Source organism: Nomascus leucogenys, chromosome 13, assembly GCF_006542625.1.
Source record: "Nomascus leucogenys isolate Asia chromosome 13, Asia_NLE_v1, whole genome shotgun sequence".
Lineage (NCBI taxonomy): Eukaryota > Metazoa > Chordata > Mammalia > Primates > Hylobatidae > Nomascus > Nomascus leucogenys.
The window spans coordinates 105,426,473-105,451,064 of NC_044393.1; the positions used below are offsets into that span (position 1 = coordinate 105,426,473).

At 39.9% G+C, this 24,592-nt stretch overlaps 1 protein-coding gene and 2 pseudogenes across 1 annotated transcript in view; 2 read left to right on the top strand and 1 right to left on the bottom strand.

Moving 5' to 3' along the window:
• Nucleotides 1-24,592, top strand: part of UBE3C (ubiquitin protein ligase E3C) — a 136,479-nt gene that overhangs the window by 48,379 nt on the left and 63,508 nt on the right. Inside the window, exons 10-13 of the mRNA XM_030826341.1 lie at nucleotides 1,619-1,806; nucleotides 17,937-18,023; nucleotides 23,891-24,048; nucleotides 24,196-24,428. Coding sequence (XP_030682201.1) covers nucleotides 1,619-1,806; nucleotides 17,937-18,023; nucleotides 23,891-24,048; nucleotides 24,196-24,428 — 666 coding nt within the window. The remainder of the gene's footprint in view (nucleotides 1-1,618; nucleotides 1,807-17,936; nucleotides 18,024-23,890; nucleotides 24,049-24,195; nucleotides 24,429-24,592) is intronic.
• Nucleotides 6,684-7,882, top strand: LOC100590390 (annotated as a pseudogene).
• On the bottom strand, nucleotides 12,304-13,241 carry LOC105740728 (annotated as a pseudogene).

Genomic DNA, 24,592 nt, shown 5'->3' on the forward strand with positions numbered 1-24,592 from the left:
CTCGCTGTGGGTGTGCAAACACGATGAAAGCAGAACATGTGGACCCATGGACCAGGAAATCACCTGCAGACTCTCGCTCGTGCTCACACTTTGAACATTTAAGAAGTGGGATCAGTTTCTTTTTAAAATTATTTACAACTGTAGAAAATATTACTCTATATTCTTTTTTAATACATAAGGATTTCAAGGTCTGTGTATTATATAACTTTATACTTTAATTTCCGTTTTTTGTTTATTCTCTTCATTCTTCCTTTGCCTTGGGTATGTCCACATTTGGGCTGAGAACTAAAGACCCCATTTTGAGCCGGGCACTCGTAGGTTTCACTCCAAGTCATTCTTTCTTTGCCAGGTCTCCTACCTGTATGTTTCTGTGTTGCCTTTTCTTTCCCCTGGCACTTAATTATATAAAACCTAATGTGATTGTATGAGATTTTTCCAAGGTCAAAGTTCACCCTTGATAAGCTCTTTTGCCTTTAGGTTTCTGTATAATCTGTTCACTTATAGCTTATGTATAATTTATTTTAAAATTGTACACTACAAAAATGGTAGTGCTAGGATTCCTTTCTCATTCTGACATACCTTTTGTTAGGCTTAATGTTAAAGATTCAGGTTTGACAGATGAATTTACTGCTTTTATCTATAAAGCAGTGTTTTGTTTGGTAAGTTATTATAAATTACATAAATTGTATTCATCCAAGTTTCCAGACAATACAGTCAGCAATACCCAATGTTATATATATTCACATTCATATATATATTCATATATACACATGCATGTGAAAAAAGTATATGTCTTTGGTTACTGCCCCAAATGAGTAAATTGCACAGATAGGCTTGGGTTATATTCAGTGAATCAAATCTTCTGGAGAGATTAAGGTATAAAATAGATTTGTATAGCCTTTGATTTTAAAAAATTCTTCAATAGGCTGGGAGCAGTGGCTCATACCTGTAATCTCAGCACTTTGGAAGGCTGAGGCAGCTGGATCACTTGAGGTTAGGAGTTCGAGACCAGCCTGACCAACATGGTGAAACCCTGTCTCTACTAAAAATACAAAAATTAGCTGGGTGTGGAGGCGGGCAAGTCCCAGCTACTTGGGAAGCTGAGGTGGGAGAATTGCTTGAACCCGGGAGGTGGAGGTTGCAGTGAGCCGAGATTGTGCCACTTAGTCCGGTCTGGGTGACAGAGCAAGACTGTCTCAAAAAAAAAAATTTTTATTTAATACTCTCACTTATTTTGCTTAAACTGTGATCTCAAATTAAAATGAAAATGCCATTAGATGATAATAGTTTCACTATGTATGGTTGTCTTAGTACAGCTTGATGCAAAAAAAAAAAGTAGGAAATGAAGTTTTTTTGAAATGTAAATACTGAAGCTACTGTTATATCATAGGCAAAAACCGGGTATTCACAGTTTGTTACTGTGTTAGGCAAAATGGATGCCTACTGTTGACTGGATCCCTAGAGGATTTCACACTAAGTTTATTGTGATGTAGATAATTTTGAGATGATGCCTAGCTTTCTTTGCCCGAAGAAAAATGTGATTTCGTGTATGTTTGTAGTGTAGAGGACGTTCCAGTTGAGCACATTTATGGAGACTGGTTGTTCTGGTATGTTCTAGGAGGATGGCAGACTGTCAGTATCATACATAACAGAGGAATGTCTGAAGAAGCTGGACACAAAGCAGCAGACCAACACCCTGCTCAACCTGGTGTGGAGGGACTCTGCGAGCGAGGAGGTCTTCACCACCATGGCTTCCGTCTGCCACACGCTGATGGTGCAGCACCGCATGATGGTACCCAAAGTCAGGCAAGTGTCCGTGGGCGTCGGTGCCAGGGGGCGCCAGCCAGAGAACATACCTTCCTCCCTGGGAATTGCTCTCCTCTCAAGTTTTACCTGCTCTTTTCTGGTAGAGATCAATGTAGGATATTCTACTGTCCAAGCATTTCATAAAAAATAATTTGTGTTTTTCTTTTCTAAACCAGCAAATACTGAGACCTTTTCCTGGCCTGTGAGGCTCTAAAGTACCCTATCTGTAATATTTTCTGTAGTACCTTACGAACGTGAGTTTATTCACCCATTTGAAAGGTTGGACTCAGACCTGCATTAGTGAAACACTATGTTACATATCTTTTTAGGCTTTTTTCATAGTACTCGTGTTTTGTGGGTTTTTTTTTTTTTTTTTTTCAGACAGCATCTCTGTTGCACAGAGTGCAGTGGTGTGATCATAGCTCACTGCAGCCTTCACTTCCTGGGCTCAATCAATCCTTTCACCCCAGCCTTCTGAGTAGCTGGGACCACAGGCGTGCACCGCCACACCTGGCTAATTTTTTGTTTTGTGTGTGTGTGTGTGTGTTTGTTTTTTTTTTTTTTTTGAGACGGAGTCTCGCTGTCGCCCAGGCTGGAGTGCAGTGGCGCAATCTCGGCTCACTGCAGGCTCCGCAACCCGGGGTTCACGCCATTCTCCTGCCTCAGCCTCCCGAGTAGCTGGGACTACAGGCACCCGCCACCTCGCCCAGCTAATTTTTTGTATTTTTAGTAGAGACAGGGTTTCACCATGTTAGCCAGAATGGTCTCGATCTCCTGACCTTGTGATCTGTCCCCCTCGGCCTCCCAAAGTGCTGGGATTACAGACATGAGCCACCACACTTAGCCTTCATAGTACCCTTTTAATTAAATTGTCCTTGACAATTTATCCCTAAAAGTAAATTTTTGTTTTTCAGCTTTTGAAATAAACTTTTGGTTCAGACAAAACAAAACCTGCAAGTTAAAAATATGGCCTGTTTGTGCTTAGATAATTGTGACAGTAATCTTGAACTGTTTTCTTTCCCTCCAATTTGAGTGATATGTTAGTGGTTTCTTGAGAATTTAACAGAAAAGTATTCACCTGGATACAGTGTAAAATATATGTAGTAGTTCTGCTAGGACCCAAGGGACAGATGTTGCATAGGCAAAAGCTGTCAGTAAGTAAGCAGGTCTGACGTTAATTCATGTTACCCTACAGAATTCTCTTTGTTTTTATAAAATGCCATCCCATCATGTGAAAAGAGTGATTTCTGTTGGTTAAGAAAGCATTCTTTGAAATGAACTGTAAGTAAGGAACCCATCGGTTGAAATGGCCTTGTAAACACTAATGTAGCCAACTAATGAGGTGCTATCTTCACTCACTGGTGTTTATTACCATCGGAGGAAGTAGATGTCAGTGAAACTGTGGCTCCTAGATTAGGTCATTAGCTCTTTGCCGGCTAATTGCATGAGAGCAGGATGTGAGATCTGAGGATCGTAGCAGCTGAACCAGGACACTTGCTTTTATTGTAGCACACAGCCCATTGCTGTGGATAGTAATTGCTGGATTTAAATGCATCACTGCCCTGGTCTTAGGTTTACTAGAGAACTGCTTCCAAAAGGTGTTTAATGGGTGAAGGAACTTTCTGTGTAGGCTTGATTTTATGAGTACAGCACCTATTTCCTCTAAGAAGCTACTCTAGGAATTTTATTTATGGCTTAATATTAGGTTCTAGTATTTAGAAAGAGCAAATAGGCTTACTTTAACTGTCGCAGATTTTAACTGCTTTCAATTTTGATTTTTTTTAGAAAGTATTTAAAAGATGATTAGTATATTCCCAGGCTGATAACTCATTCTCAAGCCCTCACTGATTAATATTAGTCCCTTTTATTTTCAGAGTTAGGATTTGCCATTTAGTTTCTGTTTAACACTGATTGTCAGGGTGTACAAATGAATGTGGAGACCTTTGTACCCTGACATGGAAAGGTTTCTGAGACAGATGCATACATGAAAACCGGGAAGACACAGGACACTATGTAGAAGAACCGGCTTTTCCTGTAAGAAGGATGGAAAAAATAAGAATATATATTCATATTGCATAAAGAAACTTGGAAGCATATACAAGAAACTCAAGAAAGTGAACACTTGTGTCTGAATATGCCGAGGAAGCTGGGGCTGGAGCAGAAGTGCCCTTCCGAGTAAACTATTTTTATATCACTTTAAGTTTTGGATTAGGTGAATGACTTAATATTTTAAAATTGATTAAGTAATAAATGAATTGCCAGCTCCTTTTTTGAGAGGAAATTTTAGATATATTACCATTGGATGTGGAAATTTGGATTTAACATTTTTAATATCCACTATTTTAAAATATGATTAAATATTCACTGGCTATATTTTAAGGGGGCAAAAAATAAAGGCTCTACTCCAGTATCAGACAACTAAAATAAGAAAGTAGGCTATCAAAGATAGCCTGTTAGAAAAGTGCTTGGCTTTCATCTGGCGTATGTGGGGTTTTTAGTGGGTACTGTTTCAGTGTTTCATTGACTGCATTTGTGACCCTACTTAGATGTAGATGAAGCCTGCAGTGCCCACTCAGCCCCACGGCATTCCTGGCCTTTGTGTGTATTTGACATTCCTCGTCCTTCCTTTTCCTGACTCTCCTTCACACGCTTCTTTCATAGACACCATATTCATGTGATTTTTCCTTTACTTGGGCTTCTCAGTTTCTTTGTGGGTTCTTTTTTCCCCTCTTTTTCACTGTTTCCTAAACTACTTTTTGTATTCAGTTTTTTAGGGTTGTTTGTTTGTTTGCGATGGAGTCTTGCCTTGTCGCCCAGGCTGGAGTGCAGTGGTGCAAACTCGGCTCACTGCAACCTCCACCTCCAGGGTTCAAGCGATTTTCCTACTTCAGGCTCCCGAATAGCTGAGATTACGGGTGCCCACCACCACGGCCAGCTAATTTTTGTATTTTTAGTAGAGATGGGGTTTCACCATGTAGGCCAGGCTGGTCTCGAACTCCTGACCTCAGGTGATCTCCCGCCTCAGCTTTCCAAGGTGCTGGGATTACAGGCGTGAGCCACTGCGCCCAGCTTAGTTTTTTATTTCTTTATTTGGTCCTCTGGGTAATCTCTTTCATACAAGTGGCTTCAGCTACATTCTAGTGACTCTCACACTTGTGTCTTTAAGTAACTTTCTGGAGCTCCAGGCACAAGTGCACCTGCTTAATAGGAGATGTCTGTGGGGACCTCTCCTCTGTCCCGTCCCAGGGTCTGAAGTTGAGTCCAGCGTCTCTCCCTCTTAAGAGCCTCCTCTTTCTGTCCCTGTTTTGGTGAACAGGCCTGTCATCTACTTGGTTGTCTGTACCTGCAACCTGAAGCTGCAGTGTCCTGCATGGTAGCCACCAGTGATGTGCGTTTTAAAGTAAATTAAATACAAGCACAGACACCGGTCCTTGGCTACCCAAGCCACATTTCAAGTGCCCAGTAGCCACATGTGGCCAGGGGCTGCCTTATTGGACAGCACAGATTAGAACCCACCCACCCTCATAGAAGGTGCTGGTGGGCGGTGCTGCCCAGGGTTTTGGCTCAGTAATCCCACCGTGGTGCTTGAGAGCTGTATTCTCTATGTCATGGTTTGCCAGCCTGACTTGTGGAAAATATAACCCTGATTATTGCATTCTCTTGAACAGTGTAGACTCTCTTTGCTTTTAGGAAAAAATTCACATTCCTTAGATTATTGATTTGTGCAGTATCCCCTTGTTATCAAGCATTTGTTTACCTCTCAACTTTATTTCTAGCACAAAATACTTTTTCTCCCACCATAAATGAGGCAAAAAGGTATATCTTGCATTTTCTTGATCCCATTGCGCTTTTTTATGCCCGCATGGTGTTTCATGCCCCTTTCCTTTTGCTTATGCCAGTCTCTTCCAGTTAATGTCTGGGCTGGCATGTTCTCATGGGCTTGGCTCTTTTACCCCATTGATGGATCTAAAAGTTTTGAAGCAGAATTTTGAAGATAGTGTTTTAGGGGTCGAAGAGGTTGATGTTATAATTTGCCCGTAGTTTCATATAAATACATAAATCATAAGACACCTCTAGTTTTATTTCAACATATGCTTGATTTTTCCACCAAAAAGTAATACAGTGAGGCAGCTTAATTATGTCTTGTGTTATTAATCATTGTGATTTAGATGAACAGTGGTGTGCCTCGAAGTGCAGTGCTTCTTTTCTGTGTGCATGCGTGTGTGTGTGTGTGTGTGTGTGTGTGTGTGTGTGTGTGTGGTATTTGTTGGTTTTGTCTTTATTTTTGTTTTTGTTTTTGTTTTTCGAAACAAGGTCTCACTTTGTCACCCAGGCTGGAGTGCCATGGCGTGATCTCGGCTCACTGAAACCTCCACCTCCCGGGCTCAGGTGATCCTCCTACCTCAGCACCCTTGAGTAGCTGGGACTATAGGTGTGCCACCACACCTGGCTAATTTTTTGTAGTTTTTGTAGAAACGGGGGTTTTGCCATGTTGCCTAGGCTGGTCTCGAACACCTGGGCCCAAGTAATCTGCTTGTCTCAGCCCTCAGCCTCCCAGAGTGCTGGGATTGCAGGTGCAAGTCACTGCGCCCAGCCCCTCGTGTGTTTTCTAACCGTTTCCTTGCCGTGTGTTTTCTAAGAACTGTGGTGTATGTGGTAGTGATGAATGCTCTTTAGCTCTGAGAGATTTATAACTTCATATCTCATACTTTAATAATTTGGGATAAAATACACAGATGACTTCAATGCAGAAAAATACAGATTTGTTTTTCATTGTATATATAGAATTAAATATATATATACCGTTCGTGTGTTTGTAAACAAGTTTTTATAATTTAGAAAAAATATTGAGGACGTACCTGGAGAGAAGTAAATTTTGCCTATAATTTCATAGTTGCTTTTATTATCAGTGTTATTTTCATTATAATCAATAGAATTAACAAGCTATTGATTCATGTTAAAAATTGCATTCTCTTCCATGAAGTTCAAATAACATTGATGAGCTTTTAAACATTTCAGCACATAGTGATCTTAAAATTAAATGTATTTTGAAATCCTATATAGATTATAAACTAATTTCCACTAGCTGTTGTTAGACACATCAAATAAATAAAATGGACTTGCCTTCATCAACTTCAGCAATATAATTCATAGTTCTGAATCTTCTAAGAATTTTCAGAACACTTGTGAATGATAATTGTTTCACGGGAAATATGAGTAAACTTGGAAGAAGCATATTCCACCAAAGTGATTCTAAATCCCTACCACGTTTTTAAAGTTTTCTTTTAAGCTTGTTAAGAAATAGTAAGAGAAGGGGCTTCCTTTTCGATCCGCCAGCTGCGGTGGAGCCGCCACCAAAATGCAGATTTTCGTAAAAACCCTTACAGGGAAGACCATCACCCTCAAGGTTGAACCCTTGGATGTGATAGAAAATGTAAAGGCCAAGATCCAGGATAAGGAAGGAATTCCTCGTGATCAGCAAAGACTGATCTTTGCTGGCAAGCACCCGGAAGATGGATGTACTGACTACAACATTCAAAAGGAGCTTACTCTTCATCTTGTGTTGAGATTTCGTGGTGGTGCTAAGAAAAGGAAGGAGTCTTACCCCACTCCCAAGAAGAATAAGCACAAGCGAAAGAAGGTGCGGCTGGCTGTCCTAAAGTATTAGAAGGTGGATGAGAATGGTAAAATGAGCTGCCTTCGTCGAGAGTGCCCTTCTGATGAATGTGGTGCTGGAGTGTTTATGGCAAGTCACTTTGACAGACATTATTGTGGCAAATGTTGTCTGACTACTGCTTCAACAAACCAGAAGACAAGTAACTGTGTATGAGTTAATAAAAGACATGAACTTAAAAAAAAAAAGAGAGAAGATTATCAAAGACATTTGAGGTAGTGAATTCCACTTCCCCCATTTTAATTTAAATTGTAGCATGAGGGAAAGTATATTTTTTGAATCTGTAAATCTTTTAATTAAAGAAAATCAATTACCAGTAAGAAGGGGGCTGGCTGTTTAAATTGGTTATGGTTTTAGTACCGGAATGTTAACACATCTGAGTGTCTAAAGCTTATCTTCTATTCTTAGCTACTAGTTTGTGAAGAACAATTTTTTAGCAGCTTGTCTCCAGATGAAATATACCTTAAAATTTTTATTAGTAAGGACATTTGGAATTTATTTTGAATCTTGCATTATCTGATGCAAATTATTATATATCTGTTTTATTGCTTTTTATGGCATTAGAAGTGTCCAGTGATTTTTTTTAAAAAGAAAAATTTCAGCAGAAAAACAAATTATTGCCTTTGTGCTTGCGTGCTACAAGAGTTAGATCATTGGGTGTCTCGCTGTGTTTCTTTTACCTGTGGCACCTGGACTTAGAGGGGAATTCTCAGAGGATACCATGCTGTGGTGGCCTTGACTCCTTGTGTGGGAGCCAGTGTCTTCCATTGTGTTCTCTTTCATGACTCAAGAGAGTCCCCATGGAAAACTGGCCTGAATTTATGACCCAGTTTACTGATTAACTCTTAGGATTGTTACAGCTAAATAAAGCTTAATAAGTAATTTTTAATCTGTCCCACTATGTGGAGAAGAATATCACTTCTTTACATTTTAGAAGTAGAACCCCAAACTAAATAACCTTCAGAAATTTGTCTTTTTTTTTTTCAGTGAAAACATTCTTTATTAGTAAGCAGACATTTGAAACTTTTTGATTACATACATCATGCAAAATGACTGACCTCACACATAGTTGTCTGTTCATTGTGACATCTTTTTTGAGATGATTATAAATTTAAGATGACTGCAGTAGTAAAAATAATTCATGAAAATGACTCTCAATGAAGCAAAACACTACACAGCACACATGAAATACTGTTCATCCCTCCTGGATGTTTAATTCTCTCCTAATATAAATCTCTATTTTGGAAGACTATTATATACAAAAATGGCACTGAACTGATAAAAACAAAATTTCAAATAATTTTACAAGGTTTGGTTGTTTTTCCTGTTTTGTTAATCTAAAACAGGACAGTGCCCTTTGATTTACAGTGTTCAGTTCTTTTAAGAAATCATTTTCTCCGGAAGATGATTTTGACCCATGAAAAAGTTGTTTTACCCCTGGTAATCTTTTTGAAATGGGGCTGGCTGTTATACATTATTCAGGTTGTTTTCAGTAAGTGAAAAGGAGTAGGGCTTATTTTGAGAAGAATTCCTCTAAATTATGGCACTGAGAAAGCTTCTCTGCAGTGGTGGGCTCACCACTTTCATCCTGTGGTAGTTCTGGTAGCACTCCCGGTATGAAAACCCTAGCACAGGTAAATTCACCTCTTTGGAATAAGCAGTGACCCTGGAGAAAGGCGAATTCCAAATTCACTATTCAAGTCATCTGGCAGAGAAGTAAGCATAAAAGACTTTTCTAGGTACTTGGAATGCTGCTGTAACAAACACCTAAAAATGGAAAAGTGGCTCTGGAATTGGGCAGTAGGTCGAGGCTGGAAGAATTCTGAGGTGCATGCCAGAAAGAAGCCAAATTACCTTAAACGGACTGTTAGTAGAAATGTGGAATGTTAATGCTAGGGAAGCCTTGAAGGAAGAAAGGAGTATAGCAGAGAATACCTCGATTGCTGTAGAATATCTAAATCATCATGAATGGACTGTTGGTAGAAAATGAGGAATATGTTATTGGAAAACTGGAGGAAAGGGTTCCTTGTTACATAGTAGCAAAAAGCTAAGCTGAATTGTGTCCTGCAGTTATGTGTAAAGCAGAATTTTTAAGTGATGACTTCAGTATTAGCTGAGGATATTTCCAAGCAAGCTGTGGAAGGTACAGCCTGCTGTCTTCTTGCTGATTATAGTAAAATGTGGACAGAGGTAGATAAATTGAGGGGAGAACTGTTAAATATAAAGAAACTAGGACTTGATTTGGGAAATTCATGGCCTATTCAAAGCAAAAGCCACTAAAACTAAGAGATTCACTGTCAGGACAGCCTTCTCTAGAGAAAGTGATGAAGGGTATGGCTGTATAATCTTCTGCTAATACTTCAGAAACATCAAAAGGTCTGAGTATCAAGTCACAAAAAAGGCTCTTTGAGGAGATTAAGGGTGTGAATCATAGATCCTCACAGCTATTTCAGAAAAAGCCAAAATTAGAGACAGGATTTTCCAGGAAAGGCATGTGAGGAGCCTCCTATCTAAATGAGTGAATCCCCATGACATATGTAGGAGACCCACAAGTTTCTCGACAATGTTATAGCAGCAGAAACACCACCATTTTTAACAGAAAGCTTTAGAGAATATAAAAGAAGAAACAAACTGATGAGCTGATACTCAGCTGCAAACATGTGCTACCTTTTGTGAAAAAGTAAAGATGACTGAGACAGTCACAAGCCCAGAGAACTGAGCCGTGAGCTGCAGGTTACTCCCAGGCCTTGAAACTTAAAGGAGGGTGCCTGGCTGGTTTTGTAAATAGATTGGTGCCGATGGCTCCTTTTTTCATTCCAATCTCTGCTTTTTGAACAGGAATGTGTGTAACTGTTACTGTATGCCTGTCACACCATCATACTTGGGAGCAGATAACTTGCTCTCTAGGTTCGCAAGTGCACAGATGGAGGAGAATTATGCCCCAGAAATCACACCCAGATCCTCTCCCAAATTTAGATGGCTTTAGTGTGAGATTTGAGACTTTTGAGTTGGTGAGACTCAGATAAGATTTTGGATTTAGAGTCAATGCTGTAATAATGGGTTGTGACTTTTGAGCACCTATGAATGACGTAAATTTATTTGTATGGTTTGGAATCTTTAACACAGGGTGGAGTGGGGGCGGAGGGGGTGCACTGTAGTAGGCAAGAAGAATAGTGTTTCATGTAAAATGTTAATGTCCTAATCTCCAAACCTGTATGTAACCTTACATGGTAAAAGAGATTTTGCAGATGTAATTAAGGTTACCATGGATTTCAAGACGAGGAGGTAAGCCCAGATTATGCAATGGGCCTAATTTAATCATGAGTCCTGCAGAGAACCTCTCCAGGCTGGTGTCAGAGAGATGTGATAACAGAAAGGTCATAGAGATGAAACAGTGCTGGTTTTTAAGATAGAGGAAGGCCACAAGCCAAGGAATGCGGATGTCCTCTAGAAGGTGGAATGACAAGGAAATAATTCTCCTATGCAACGCTGCCAACAAACTGATGTTAAAAACACCACGAAACCTGTTTGGACTCCTAACCTATAGAATTGTTAAGATAATAAATTTGTGCTATTTTGAGCCACATTTTGTAACTTGTTATGGTGGCAATGGAAAACTAACCAGAAGTGATAACTACGGATGAAATGGTGTCTGGGAAGAAGGAAAACCTTCTGACTTCAGAAACACACACAATTATGCTGGTAATTCTTTACATCTAGTCTGTCTGACAGAATATACATTCCTATATTTCTACACTAGTCTTGTTCCGGAGAAGACATTCTAGGTTGAGCACATAGAAGAGTGTTGAGTGTATATAGTGAGTTTCCTAGAAAAATGTGTTGAATGAATAAATGAATGTGATCAAGGCAAGCTCTGGGAGGAACTGTAATTACTTGATTTTAAAATGTTGCGTTTATCGTATCTTCTTAAGAATTGCTGACCTTTAGGCCAGGCACAGTGGCTCATGCCTGTAATCCCAACACTTTGGGAGGCTGAGGTGGGTGGATCACCTGCGATGGGGAGTTTGAGACCAGCCTGACCAACAAGGAGAAACCCCGTCTCTACTAAAAATACAAAAATGAGGTGGGCGTGGCGGTGCATGCCTGTAATCCCAGCTACTTGGGAGGCTGAGGCAGGAGAATCTCTTGAACCTGGGAGGTGGAGGTTGTGGTGAGCAGAGATAACGCCATTGCACTCCAGCCTGGGCAACAAGAGCAAAACTCCATCTCCACAAAAAGAATTGCTGACCTTTATGTGTTTCTGTTTAAGTTCACAACAGTCATAATTCTGTAAAATACAAGGCAAAACTGTAGTTTCTGATACTAGTAATATATCTAAATCAGTAAGTAAAAAGGATGTGTAAAATCTTAATAGGAGAAATAATTATTGTATGATCAAACCATTTCAAAATCAAACTAGACACTTTTCAGTATTACAGACAAATTTTCAACTTATTTGATCAAAAGATTTCTTAATGGCTGTTGGTCAGTGCTGCATCAAGAAACTTTAGTGCAAATTTTACCAAATGCATTTATCAAAAAGGGGTTTTCATTTTTTCTGCAAACAAAACATTAACACTAAGTATGTAACAAACTGATTTGCCTACAAATCCAAAAACTATCAGCATAAGCCAGTCCTTCAACTAAAAACTCAAACATACTTATCTCAAGGTCTATTCCTAATCCAAATTTGTCTGTATTCAGGTTGGAAGACAGAATAACAATAAAACCAAAATTTCTCTGTAGAAATAATAATAATTTGGGTTTTTTTAATGCTGGAGGTATTGTCCTTATTAATATGGCACATCATCTGTTCCCAGGTGGTACTGCATGGATAGGAACAATATTATTTTAGTTGATGGAGTAACACAGTGTTAAGAATATCTGCTTCTAGCAGTGTCAGGCTTTCATCTGTTAGCTCTTTATTCGGAAATGAAGTCACAAGAATAAAGTCAAGAGCTGCAAATTCAGGACAAGACTGTACAATAAAGTTCCGGACATCCAGGATCCTGTGTGTACTATTGAATCTTTGTATCAAACGACTCCCGTCTTGCTAACCTGATTTGAATTTTTGTTGTTGGCACTGAATCATCAGTAAAAACAACCACGTTAAGTGTTGGTTTATCCTCCTCTTCTGGAGAGGAAGGTGTACTATTTCAGGTGTAAGCCTTCCAAGTTTTTGCCCTTCTCCACTAAAAGCCTTGAACCTCAATCTAGGTTTTATGTATTCTTGATCCTGATGATCCTCCATATCCAAATTCACTTGGCCACCATGAACAAGGCACTGAAGCTCCAGGGGAGTCTCTCCTCTCTTAACAAACTCCAGAAATTGAGCATTTGTTGGTTCCTTGTAAGGTGTCAATTCTCCATCATCTAAACTGAAACCATCGCTCCACAGTTGAAGCAAAATCTGAACATCTTGCAGCTGATTTTCTCCATACGTATATTCAGACCGCTTACAAAAGGAATTACCCAATCTGTATCCTCCACCTGTAAATGACGTTGAGGTGGTGTCCGTGGGCTCTTGAAGATTGCAGCTTTAGGTCTATCAGACTTGGAAGATTTGCGCTGCACTTCATCTTCGTACAATTCAGCCAAGGCCAGTTTATTTCTTGATATGTCATCCCTTTGGCTGTTTTCAAGTTTCTTTGCAAGTTCTTAACATTCATATTAAGTTCTGCAAATCCTGCGCGCTGGGAGGCCACAGCCTGGAAGACCTCCTCTCCTGCTCGCTGAGCTCAGGGCCGCTGCCCTCTGCCATCTTCCGCTGGCTCTGTTTGTCTTTTTTTTATGTTTTTCGAGAGGAAGTCTTATTCTGTCACCCAGGCTGAAGTGCAGTGGCGCCATCTTGGCTCACTGCAACCTCCACCTCCAAGGTTCAAGCGATTCTCCTGCCTCAGCCTCCTGAGCAGCTGGGATTACAGGTATGCGCCACCGCACCTAGCAAATTTTTGTATTTTTAGTAGAGACGGGGTTTCACCATGTTGACCAGGCTGGTCTCGAACCCCTGACCTCAGGTGATTACCCACCTTGGCCTCCCAAAGTGCTAGGATTACAGGCGTGAGCACCTGGCCCAGAAATTAATTTATTTATTTATTTATTTATTTTTATTTATTTTTATTATTATACTTTAGGTTTTAGGGTACATGTGCACAATGTGCAGGTTTGTTACATATGTATCCATGTGCCATGTTGTTTTGCTGCACCCATTAACTCGTCATTTAGCATTAGGTATATCTCCTAATGCTGTCCCTCCTCCCTCCCCCCACCCCACAACAGTCCACGGAGTGTGATGTTCCCCTTCCTGTGTCCATGAGTTCTCATTGTTCAATCCCCACCTATGAGTGAGAACATGCAGTGTTTGGTTTTTTGTCCTTGCGATAGTTTACTGAGAATGATGTTTTCCAGTTTCATCCATGTCCCTACAAAGGACATGAACTCATCATTTTTTATGGCTGCATAGTATTCCATGGTGTATATGTGCCACATTTTCTTAATCCAGTCTATCGTTGTTGGACATTTGGGTTGGTTCCAACTCTTTGCTATGGTGAATAGTGCCGCAATAAACATACGTGTGCTCGTGTCTTTATAGCAGCATGATTTATAATCCTTTGGGTATATACCCAGTAATGGGATGGCTGGGTCAAATGGTATTTCTAGTTCTAGATCCCTGAGGAATCGCCACACTGACTTCCACAATGGTTGAACTAGTTTACAGTCCCACCAACAGTGTAAAAGTGTTCCTATTTCTCCACATCCTCTCCAGCACCTGTTGTTTCCTGACTTTTTAATGATAGCCATTCTAACTGGTGTGAGATGGTATCTCACTGTGGTTTTGATTTGCATTTCTCTGATGGCCAGTGATGATGAGCATTTTTTCATGTGTGTTTTGGCTGCATAAATGTCTTCTTTTGAGAAATGTCTGTTCATGTCTTTTGCCCACTTTTTGATGGGGTTGTTTGTTTTTTTCTTGTAAATTTGTTTGAGTTCGTTGTAGATTCTGGATATTAGCCCTTTGTCAGATGAGTAGGTTGCAAAAATTTTCTCCCATTCTGTAGGTTGCCTGTTCACTCTGATGGTAGTTTCTTTTGCTGTGCAGAAGCTCTTTAGTTTAATTAGATCCCATTTGTCAATTTTGGCTTTTGTTGCCATTGCTTTTGGTGTTTTAGACATGAAGTCCTTGCCCACGCCTATGTCCTGAATGGTATTGCCTAGGTTTTCTTGTAGGATTTTAATGGTTTTAGGTCTAACATGTAAGTCTTTAATCCATCTTGAATTAATTTTTGTATAAGATGTAAGGAAGGGATCCAGTTTCAGCTTTCTACATATGGCTAGCCAGTTTTCCCAGCACCATTTATTAAATAGGGAATCCTTTCCCCATTTCTTGTTTTTGTCAGGTTTGTCAAAGATCAGATAGTTGTAGATATGCGGCATCATTTCTGAGGACTCTGTTGTGTTCCATTGATCTATGTATCTGTTGTGGTACCAGTACCATGCTGTTTTGGTTACTGTAGCCTTGTAGTATAGTTTGAAGTCAGGTAGCGTGATGCTTCCAGCTTTGTTCTTTTGGCTTAAGATTGACTTGGCGATGCAGAAATTTATTTTTCAAAGTTTAATAATTTGTTTTATTATTGCTTATTGAGTGATTTAGTAAATATTCTGTCAAGGTTAGCTTGAAATACAAATTTTAAAATGTGTATTTTAAATGTGTATTTCTGAAAATGATATTTCAGAAATATGTATACATTCACATGGAAAGATGTTAATTATAATCTTAGTGACAAACTCTTAGAACCTGTAGGAAGAACTCATTTTTGTTTCTGTGTGTACACACAAGGGTCTGGATGGATTTATAGCAGGGTATTAACTGATGATTTCTGGGTAGATAAGACGCCATGTGGCTAACATTCTTTTGCCTTGTTTTGTTTTAATAACATTTTTTAAAAACTCAATTTCTCAACTGAAGAGAAAATAAACAAATACTACCTTCTCAAATTATTTCGAAAGTTCATATTTTTCATAGCTTTTTTCTTATTCTTTTTACCATATGACTGTTGCGTATTCTTAGCAAATAAAACTCCACAAAGGCAAGAAAAAACGTTAGCACTCTTATCAGGCATATGGTAAGGATTTTAAATATCTCAGAGATAGGGTATCTATTATCATTTTGTAATACAGCTTCCCTTTTCAACAGTATAGGTTTTTTTCAGAGTGAATTTTTTTTTTTTTTTTTTTTTTTTTTTTTTTGAGTCTGAGTCTCACTCTATTGCCCAGGCTGGAGTGCAGTGGTGGGATCTCGGCTCACTGCAGCCTCAACCTCTCAGGTTCAGGCAATTCTCCTGCCTCAGCCTCCTGAATAGCTGGGATTACAGGCGCCTGCCACCATGCCCGGCTAATTTTTCTATTTTTAGTAGAGACTGGGGTTTCACCATGTTGGCCAGTCTGGTCTCGAACTCCTGACCTCAAGTGATCTGCCCACCTCAGCCTCCCAAAGTGCTGGGATTACAGGCATGAGCCACCACGTCCGGCCATATTTCAGAGTGAATTTTAAGTGGAAATTTGCTTGAACATTAATGACAGACAGCATACTTAGTTACATTTCTTAATTGGTCTCCTTTAACTTGTATTATTACCATTTTTTCATTTTTCCAATAATATTAAATACTTATTATTAAGTAATATTTTCCAATAATATTTGTTAGAGACTCTTTGAGATTCTGCTCTTGCTAGAATGAATGCAGTGTGTCCCCACTTTGTCATGGCGTGTGACTGATAAACATCATGCATGTTTTCATAAAATCATAATACTTCTGAGCTGGAAGGACCTTAGAACAAATGTATCACTGCCCCTTCATTTTCTTATGCAAACATTGCTTTTAGCCTACATGACATTGGAAAGATGGCTGGGCTGAATGATAATAGATTCTTTCTAGCTTAAGGGTTCCTGATTCTAGGAAATTTCACATGCTCTTTCATGCTTTCACTTTTTTCAGTCATGTACCCTTATTGCCATCTGGATATCTCAAAATGCATTACATTAAAATAAGAATGGAGTTTAGTAGTTGTTTTTTTTTAATCAGTACTCCGTAATTCCTATGGTGTACTCAGAAAGTGCCGATATGGAACAGTGCATTTGGTGTTTTGGATTGAGTGCAGCAAATTACTCGACCGATCAAATATGAGATTTTTTTATTGGATTTTGAGAGACCTCATCTCTTAAAAAATATTTATGCTAGCTGATTACACAATTGTGGCTAGAATGTTTATCCTGTCACAAACATGCAGTACACAACATAGAGCTAATTTAAATGCTCACGCATTCTTCACAAAGTTCATCTTTTTTAAATCTAATATTATAGAGGAAGAGTTTTTAATTTTTATTTATTTTTATTGTTTTGAGATAGGATCTCTTTGTCACACAGGCTGGAGTGTAGTGGTGCAGTCTTGGCTCACTGCAGCCTGGAACTCCTGGGCTCTGTCGATTCTGCTACCTCAACCTCATGAGTAGCTGGGACTACAGCCACCACACCCAACTTTTCATAGAGATGAGGTCTCACCACATTGCCCAGGCTGGTCTCAAACTCCTAGGCTGAAGCAATCTGCCTCCCTTGGCCTCCCAAAGTGCTGGGATTACAGGCATGAGCCAGCGTGCCTGGCCTAAAAATGTTTAAGATACGTTTTTTTAGATTTATTTTTGCGATGTTAACAGCACATTTTTTGTATTTCAAGAAAAGTGACTTGAGTCCGTCACTAAATATTTTACAAATTTTAAACGTGTTAAGTAGGCCAGGTGCAGTGGCACTCGCCTGTAATCCCAGCACTTTGGGATGCTGAGGCGGGTGGATCACTTGAGGTCAGGAGTTCAAGACCAGCCTGGCCAACGTTGTGAAACCTCATCTCTACTAAAAATACAAAAATTAGCCAGGCGTGGTGGCGGGCACCTGTAATCCCAGCTACTCAGGATGCTGAGGCAGGAGAATCACTTGAACCTAGGAGGTGGAGGTTGCAGTGAGCTGAGATTGTGGCACTGCACTCCAGCCTGGGCAACAGAGCAAGACCCTGTCTCAAAAAAAAAAAGAAAAGTATAAGCAGTAATAACAATAATAATATATAATATTGTCATATATTAATACGATATGTAGCAGAGGGGGAGCAGGTTCAACTTGTGCATGAAAACAGCTTGTATCTTTATCTTTTGGGGTAGGTCTCACAGCCACAGGGGAGGGAGGGCGGGCTTTCCTAGCTTGGTAACATCGCAGATTGACACCTTTGGGAGCCGTGTCTCGGTGTCTCATCAAATGGCTGGTTGTCTGAGGCAGCTTTTTGTGGTATTAGTACAGAGATTTGCTAAATTGTATGTTGATCTTCAGTGTATCGCTTTTTTTTTTTTTTTAAAGAAATGTTTTGAATAAGTAATTCCTTTACTGTTCTGTGTTTTTCTCCTATTCCTTTTTAGGCTTCTCTACAGTTTAGCCTTCAATGCCAGGTTTCTGAGACATCTTTGGTTTCTAATATCTTCCATGTCAACACGGATGATCACAGGGTATGTATTATACAGACTTATAAATTGAGCTCAAGGGCACAGGAAGTGGCAGTCTAATCAAAAATGTTGCCAGAACCTGTTTTAAGTCCTGCTTATACTGGGCTTATTTCATATTAGAAGGTAAGTTCCAGATGGTCTCAGTTGCACGAAAGGAAAAATCAGCATCTAATCTTAACAGTTACTTATCTGTATATATTACAGAGAGTATGGTTTTATCTGAAGGTAAGTTTCCTTTAAATATCCTAGCCATTTTTTTTAAAAAAGCAGACATTTGGAAATTGCTTTGCTCCATATGACTTTACTCTTCTTTTCACAGTGAAAATACAGATTTGAAGTAAATTAAAGACTGCCGCAAACATTAGAACAGTGTAGAAGTTTTTAAACGTTTGTTGAAATAATTTGATTTTTATTATTTGAATCGTGTAATTTAAAAAATAGCATCTTTGACATACATATTTCAATTGAGTATGTAGTAGGTAGGAATTTCATACTTAAAAACCTTCATGGTAAACTGACTTAGCCAAGTCCTCTGTTGTTGAATTTTTCCTCTGCCAGAAGTCTAAGCTGGCCAGCCGCGGTGGCTCACGCCTGTAATTCCAGCACTTTGGGAGGCCAAGGCCAGCGGATCACCTGAGGTCAGGAGTTCGAAACCAGCCTGGCCAACATGGTGAAACCCCATCTCTACTAAAAGTACAAAAATTAATCGGGCGTGGTGGCGCATGCCTGTAATCCCAGCTACTCAGGAGGCTGAGGCAGGAGAATCGCTTGAACCTGGAAGGCAGAGGTTGCAGTGAGTCGAGATCGTGCCACTGCCGTCCAGCCTGGGCGAGAGCAAGACTTGCTCTCTAAAAAAGAAAAAAGAAAAGAAGAAGTCTGTGCCAATCCCCCTGTGCTGTAATCGGAAAAGATGAAGCGTGTAATTCAGTTAATTGGAGACTAAACTTACAAGATGCAACTGTGTGTCATGCTCGTGATAGTAGTGATAATAGCAGTCACCGTTACTGACTCCATGCTGTGAACCAGCTCATTCGGGGGTGGGAAGACACATCTCAGTTGTAGGGCAAGAGTGTAGAAAGTGGTCTTGTTTTCATTTTAGGAAAAAGAAGTTAGAAGAAAGAATTTTTGGTGGGTTGGGGTGGTGTATCTAAAATATAAACACACTCATCTGCAATCTAACTTGCTGTGTGCAGTCATAATGAAAACTCTTGTTGAGATTTCTGGATTTTGAGCTTTTTCATGCAATACGTAGAGCAAAAGATATTCATATGTTACTCAGCCAGGCACAGTCAGCCCCTTTATGATGGAACTGGTGTTCAAATCATGTGGACACAACAGTTCATACTAATGAAAGGGGAATGTCAGTTTCTCAATATTATTACTTCAAATTTTTCATTTTTTTAATTGAATCTTAAGTGAGGAAAGGGGAGTTTTACTGCTGCCACTGTGACTGGTGAAACTCGTAAAGGTTTAAGTGAGTTATCTTGCATCAACAATGGGTGGCTAAAGCAGAGACGAAAGACTCCTAGAATGATTTACTGTCTTGAGAAATTCTTTTCTTTCATTTCCAAACCAAAATACAAGATTTTAAGTATGTTTTGTTGTGTTTTTTGGTGCATTTCAGCCACTTCTGACTCTGCCAGCCTTGGTTTTCATTACTGACAGGTTTGTTTTGGGCAGAAGGAGATTGAGAATCATTAGGACAGGAAATTATCGTTTACCCATAAGTGCCCCAGCTTAGCAACAGAAACACTGTCATAGTTCTGCCTGATAATTGCTTATTTGTTTATGGCATTTGTCTCTTGCTAAGGAAATGGAGTCATGGTGTGTGAAAGAAAAGTGGGATATTGTTAATTATATTAAATTATTAATACTATTTTATGATAGGGTAGTTTTACAAATCTTATTAAAAGACAGTTTGATAATTTGAATGTCTTCTTACTTGTTTAATTTATTAGAATGAAGTCCCTCAAGAAACTGACAGTGTATTAATATGTTCTCAATACAGATACTCCTTGAGGTACAATGGGGCTGTGTCCTGATAAACCCATTGTAAGTTGGAAATATCATAAGTTGAAATGCATTCAAGACACCTAGCTTACTGAGGCCTCACAGCTTAGCCTAGCCTTCCTAAAACGTGCTCAAAACACGTGCATTAGCCTACAGCTAGGCAAAACACTAGGCCACTTTTATAATAAAGTGTTGAATGTCCATGTAATTTATTGAATATTGTACTGAAAGCTTAAAAACAATGGTTTATGGATACTCGAAGTATGTTTTCTACTGAATGGGAATCACCTTTGACCATCTTGAAGTTGCAGAATCCTAAACTGAACCATTGTAAGTTAGGCATCATCTGTATATGTCTCATATTTCCTACTGGGAATAAAGTTTAAGATGAAATAACTGATGTTCTGAAACTGGCACTCAATTTAAGTCAAAAATAGTTTCACAGTAAGGCTTGCATTGCTAGGACTTACAGCTTTAGTGGGCAGAAGTATCAGGGGAGCGTGTTAAAATGCATATTCTCTTGAGACGAGATTGCGCCATTGCACTCCAGCCTGGGTAACAAGAGGGAAACTTTGTCTCAAAAGAAAAAAAAAAAATTCAGCTTCTCTGGTCCTGCCCTAAGACTTGGGTTAGAAACCCTGGAGATTGCAACCTCACAGGCTCATCAGGTGATTGAGGTACAGATGGTTTGGGGGCCAACCGAGAAGCACTGTTCTTCACCCCAGTCTAGCAGACCACATTTAAACAATCTCCAGATGGATAGTGAATTTTGGCACATCAGACATTTTGCAAATAACATCTTTATTCATGTACCTCATTTTCAGTACTTGCTATTGAAATCAGCCAGTTTAGTTTCCTTCTTGAAGATGAAGGAACCCATAGCCAGCTGGTACTGTTTTCCATTAGGCATCCCTTGACTACGACATAGCATAGAGATGCTTTGCCCAGATTTCTTCAATGTGGGCAGTAGGTGCTGGTGTTGGCTGTTTGATAAATAATCTCAAAACAGTCTACAGTAGTATTCTGAAAACCTGTTAAAGCAATAATCCGCTCTTAAGAATAAAAGCTCTTTGCAAGGGTAGGGGACATTGGACGAGGAGGAGGAGTGGTTCCCACAGGCACACATTTTGAAAACGCTTGTTCTCAAGATCTAGAGAGAGGTTAGGGATTGCCTCAGGTCTCACTGATGGTCAGTAATTCACCTAGCTCCCCTGAGTTACGTGTGAATCAGTGTCTTTTCCATTACAGTATGTTACAGACTTTTTATTTGCACATAAGTCTTTGAGATTGATCTGTTTTCAGAGGAATATTTGAGTCAGTGTTTATAGCAGAAAGAGTGGTCAGCAGAGAACTAAGAGACCTGTGTCTCGTTTGGCATGTATCCTTGCCAGTTCCAGTTTTTGTCATTAAAGTAAAAATGATGCATTCCTCTTGCTTGTTTCACAGGGGGTTTGAAGAGGACAAATAAGTTTTTGTTGGTTAATTGCCCTGTCCCTTTTTTTTTTTTTTTGGACCCAGTGTAAGAATTTTATGCATCCTGCAATATGTGTGCATAACTGATGATGTGTTGGTGGTGATGATTCTTGTCAGGGATAACAGTACAAGTACAAGGATTCTTGTCAGGGATAACAGTGGAAAGCAGGCTCATCAAGATACAGGAGTGGGCTCCAGCTCTCATAGGCAGGGCTGTTGAAAGAAGCCACCCCTGTCCAGTTAAGGCGGCCCTGTGCCTTTTTTATCCTCCATATAAACAACCTTTTTGTGTCATCTTGGCTTTGTCAATGAGGTAGGACAATTGTGCTTTGTCCCTTTTTGAATGTCCCTACAACGTTTAAATTTTGGAAGACTGGCATTCATTCATTGATGAATCCATTCAGCATAGTGCTAAATGCATAGTGTCACAACTACAAATATGGATCATGTATGCTCAGGTTGTGTAGCATGTGGACAATAGTGTATCTTCTCTGTGGGAACAAAGTTTCAGGTGCACAGATGGGTTCCTGTTCTCAAAGCAGTTGATGATGGCAGTGCCCTCCCCTGAACCATGCACCATGGAGACTCAAAAGCTCCAGGTGGCTCAGCCAAGCTCCTTATAGCCCCACTAATTACAACAAGTGGCCTTACCTTCTGCTTTGCTTTCATACATGATTTGTAGATCCTGACTCCTGGTTACATCTCATCTAATATATACCTGTAGTTTTGTGGAAATGGATATTTGGGGAGATAAGAGAGTGATCTTGCTCACAGTGTCTGTTAACCTGTGATTGATTTGACTTGGTAGAGGGGACCATGGACTTTATAGAAAGAGCTTGCAGGTGAGCCTGTTAGCGAAATGTTCCATAAGACAAGGAACCAGACTTAAAAACGAGAGAAAAGAAGTTCTGGGTGAAATAAGTCAATTTAATATATCATAGCTCTTTTTTAATTATTTATTTATTTATTTTGGAGATGGAGTCTCGCCCTGTTGCCCAGGCTGGAGTGCAATGGCACGATCTCGGCTCACTGCAACCTCTGCCTCTCGGATTCAAGTGATTCCCCTGCCTCAGCCTCCCAAGTAGCTGGGATTACAGGCTCGTGCCACCACGCCCAGCTAATTTTTTGTATCTTTAGCAGAGACGGGGTTTCACCATGTTGGCCAGGCTGGTCTCGAACTCTTTACCTTGTGATCCACCCACCTCAGCCTCCCAAAGTGCTAAGATTACAGGCGTGAGCCACCATACCCAGCCTTTTTTTTTTTTTTTTCCCCTTAATATTTTAAACTTTTGTTGAAACAGAGTCTGGCTCTGTTCCCCAGGCTGGAGCACAGTGGCGCAATCTCAGCTCATGGCAACCTCTGCCTCCTGGGCTCAAGCCATTCTCCTGCCTCAGCCTCCTAAGCAACTAGGACTACAGGCACATATCACCACACCTGGCTAATTAATTTAATATATCATAGCTCTTGATGGGTGAAAGAGGCTGCTGAGTAAAGACCACCTTAGCTGCTGTGAAAACAGGAGCAGGATGGGAGCTGGTGAATAAAGTGGACAGTGGGAGCAAGGCCACTGTAGAGAACTGGAAACTTTGTTTCTTAAGGTTCCAGTTTGGCTTCAATACTGAATAGCTTTCAACATTACCAAAAGTAAGTCACTGGATAAATTTTTCCTGAGACCAGAATGATTTGCCTTTATTAAATATGTTGAGTAGAAGGGAAGGGGGATGAGTACTCTACTCATAAGAGTAAAGTACATGTGTGTCTTTTTTTTTTTTTTTTTTTTTGAGACGGAGTCTTGCTCTGTCGCCCAGGCTGGAGTGCCGTGGCGCGATCTCGGCTCACTGCAAGCTCCGCCTCCCGGGTTCACGCCATTCTCCTGCCTCAGCCTCTCCGAGTAGCTCGGACTACAGGCGCCCGCCACCACGCCCGGCTAATTTTTTGTATTTTTAGTAGAGACGGGGTTTCACCGTGGTCTCGATCTCCTGACCTCGTGATCCGCCCGCCTTGGCCTCCCAAAGTGCTGGGATTATAAGCGTGAGCCACTGCGCCCGGCCTACATGTGTGTCTTGAATAGTGGCCTTATTAGAGCTCTTCTTAGGGCCTTAGCCTGGGAACGACTGGCTCACTCAGTAACTTCGTTATCCAGTTGATACAGGTAGCAGAAACCTTAGTGAAGATTAATGGGTTGGTATGCTATTTTTTGTATTAATCTATGCTGTTTATTAACCTGCATTGCCATGGTGACTTTACCTTGCCTTTAAATAGTTTAATTCCTAGTGCAAATGTTACTTTCCCTGATTATATTTGTTTGATGTTATGTTTTAATTAGTTCCCAAACTAAGACTAATTTTAAAGTGACTGTTTTTTTTCTTATTTTCTTTAATTCAAGGTCTATGGTACCATTGCTTCAGGTGATATCCAGGGGTTCTCCTATGTCTTTTGAAGATTCTAGTCGAATCATCCCACTGTTTTACCTTTTTAGCTCCTTGTTTAGTCATTCACTAATTTCCATACATGATAACGAATTCTTCGGTGATCCCATAGAAGGTAAGGATTTTGAGAAACCAATTTGCTGCTGGCCACTTGGCCCATCAGTTTTCACAGACAGGAGAAAAGTTTTAAGCTTTTTGAGTCTTTCAGTGTGTGTTAAAAGATGGAAAAAGAAATGATAGAAAACTGGATTATGTTTTTTAGTTGTAGGTCAAAGACAATCATCAATGATGCCGTTTACTTTAGAAGAGCTGATAATGTTGTCTCGATGTCTTCGAGATGCGTGCCTGGGGATCATCAAGTTGGCTTATCCAGAAACCAAGCCAGAAGTTCGAGAAGAATATATTACAGCATTTCAGAGTATTGGAGTTACTACTAGCTCTGAAATGCAACAATGCATACAGATGGAACAGAAAAGATGGATTCAGTTATTTAAGGTACAGAGTATTTTTTTGTTTACTGACATTGAAAAATACACAGATTTTTGTCTTGACTCGTTGCGGAGGAATAAAAATGAAGGTTTGTTTCAGACACGTTTTAATTTGCAAGACTTTTTTTTTTTTTTTTGGATACATGGACTTGATGTGTCTCCCAGGCTGGA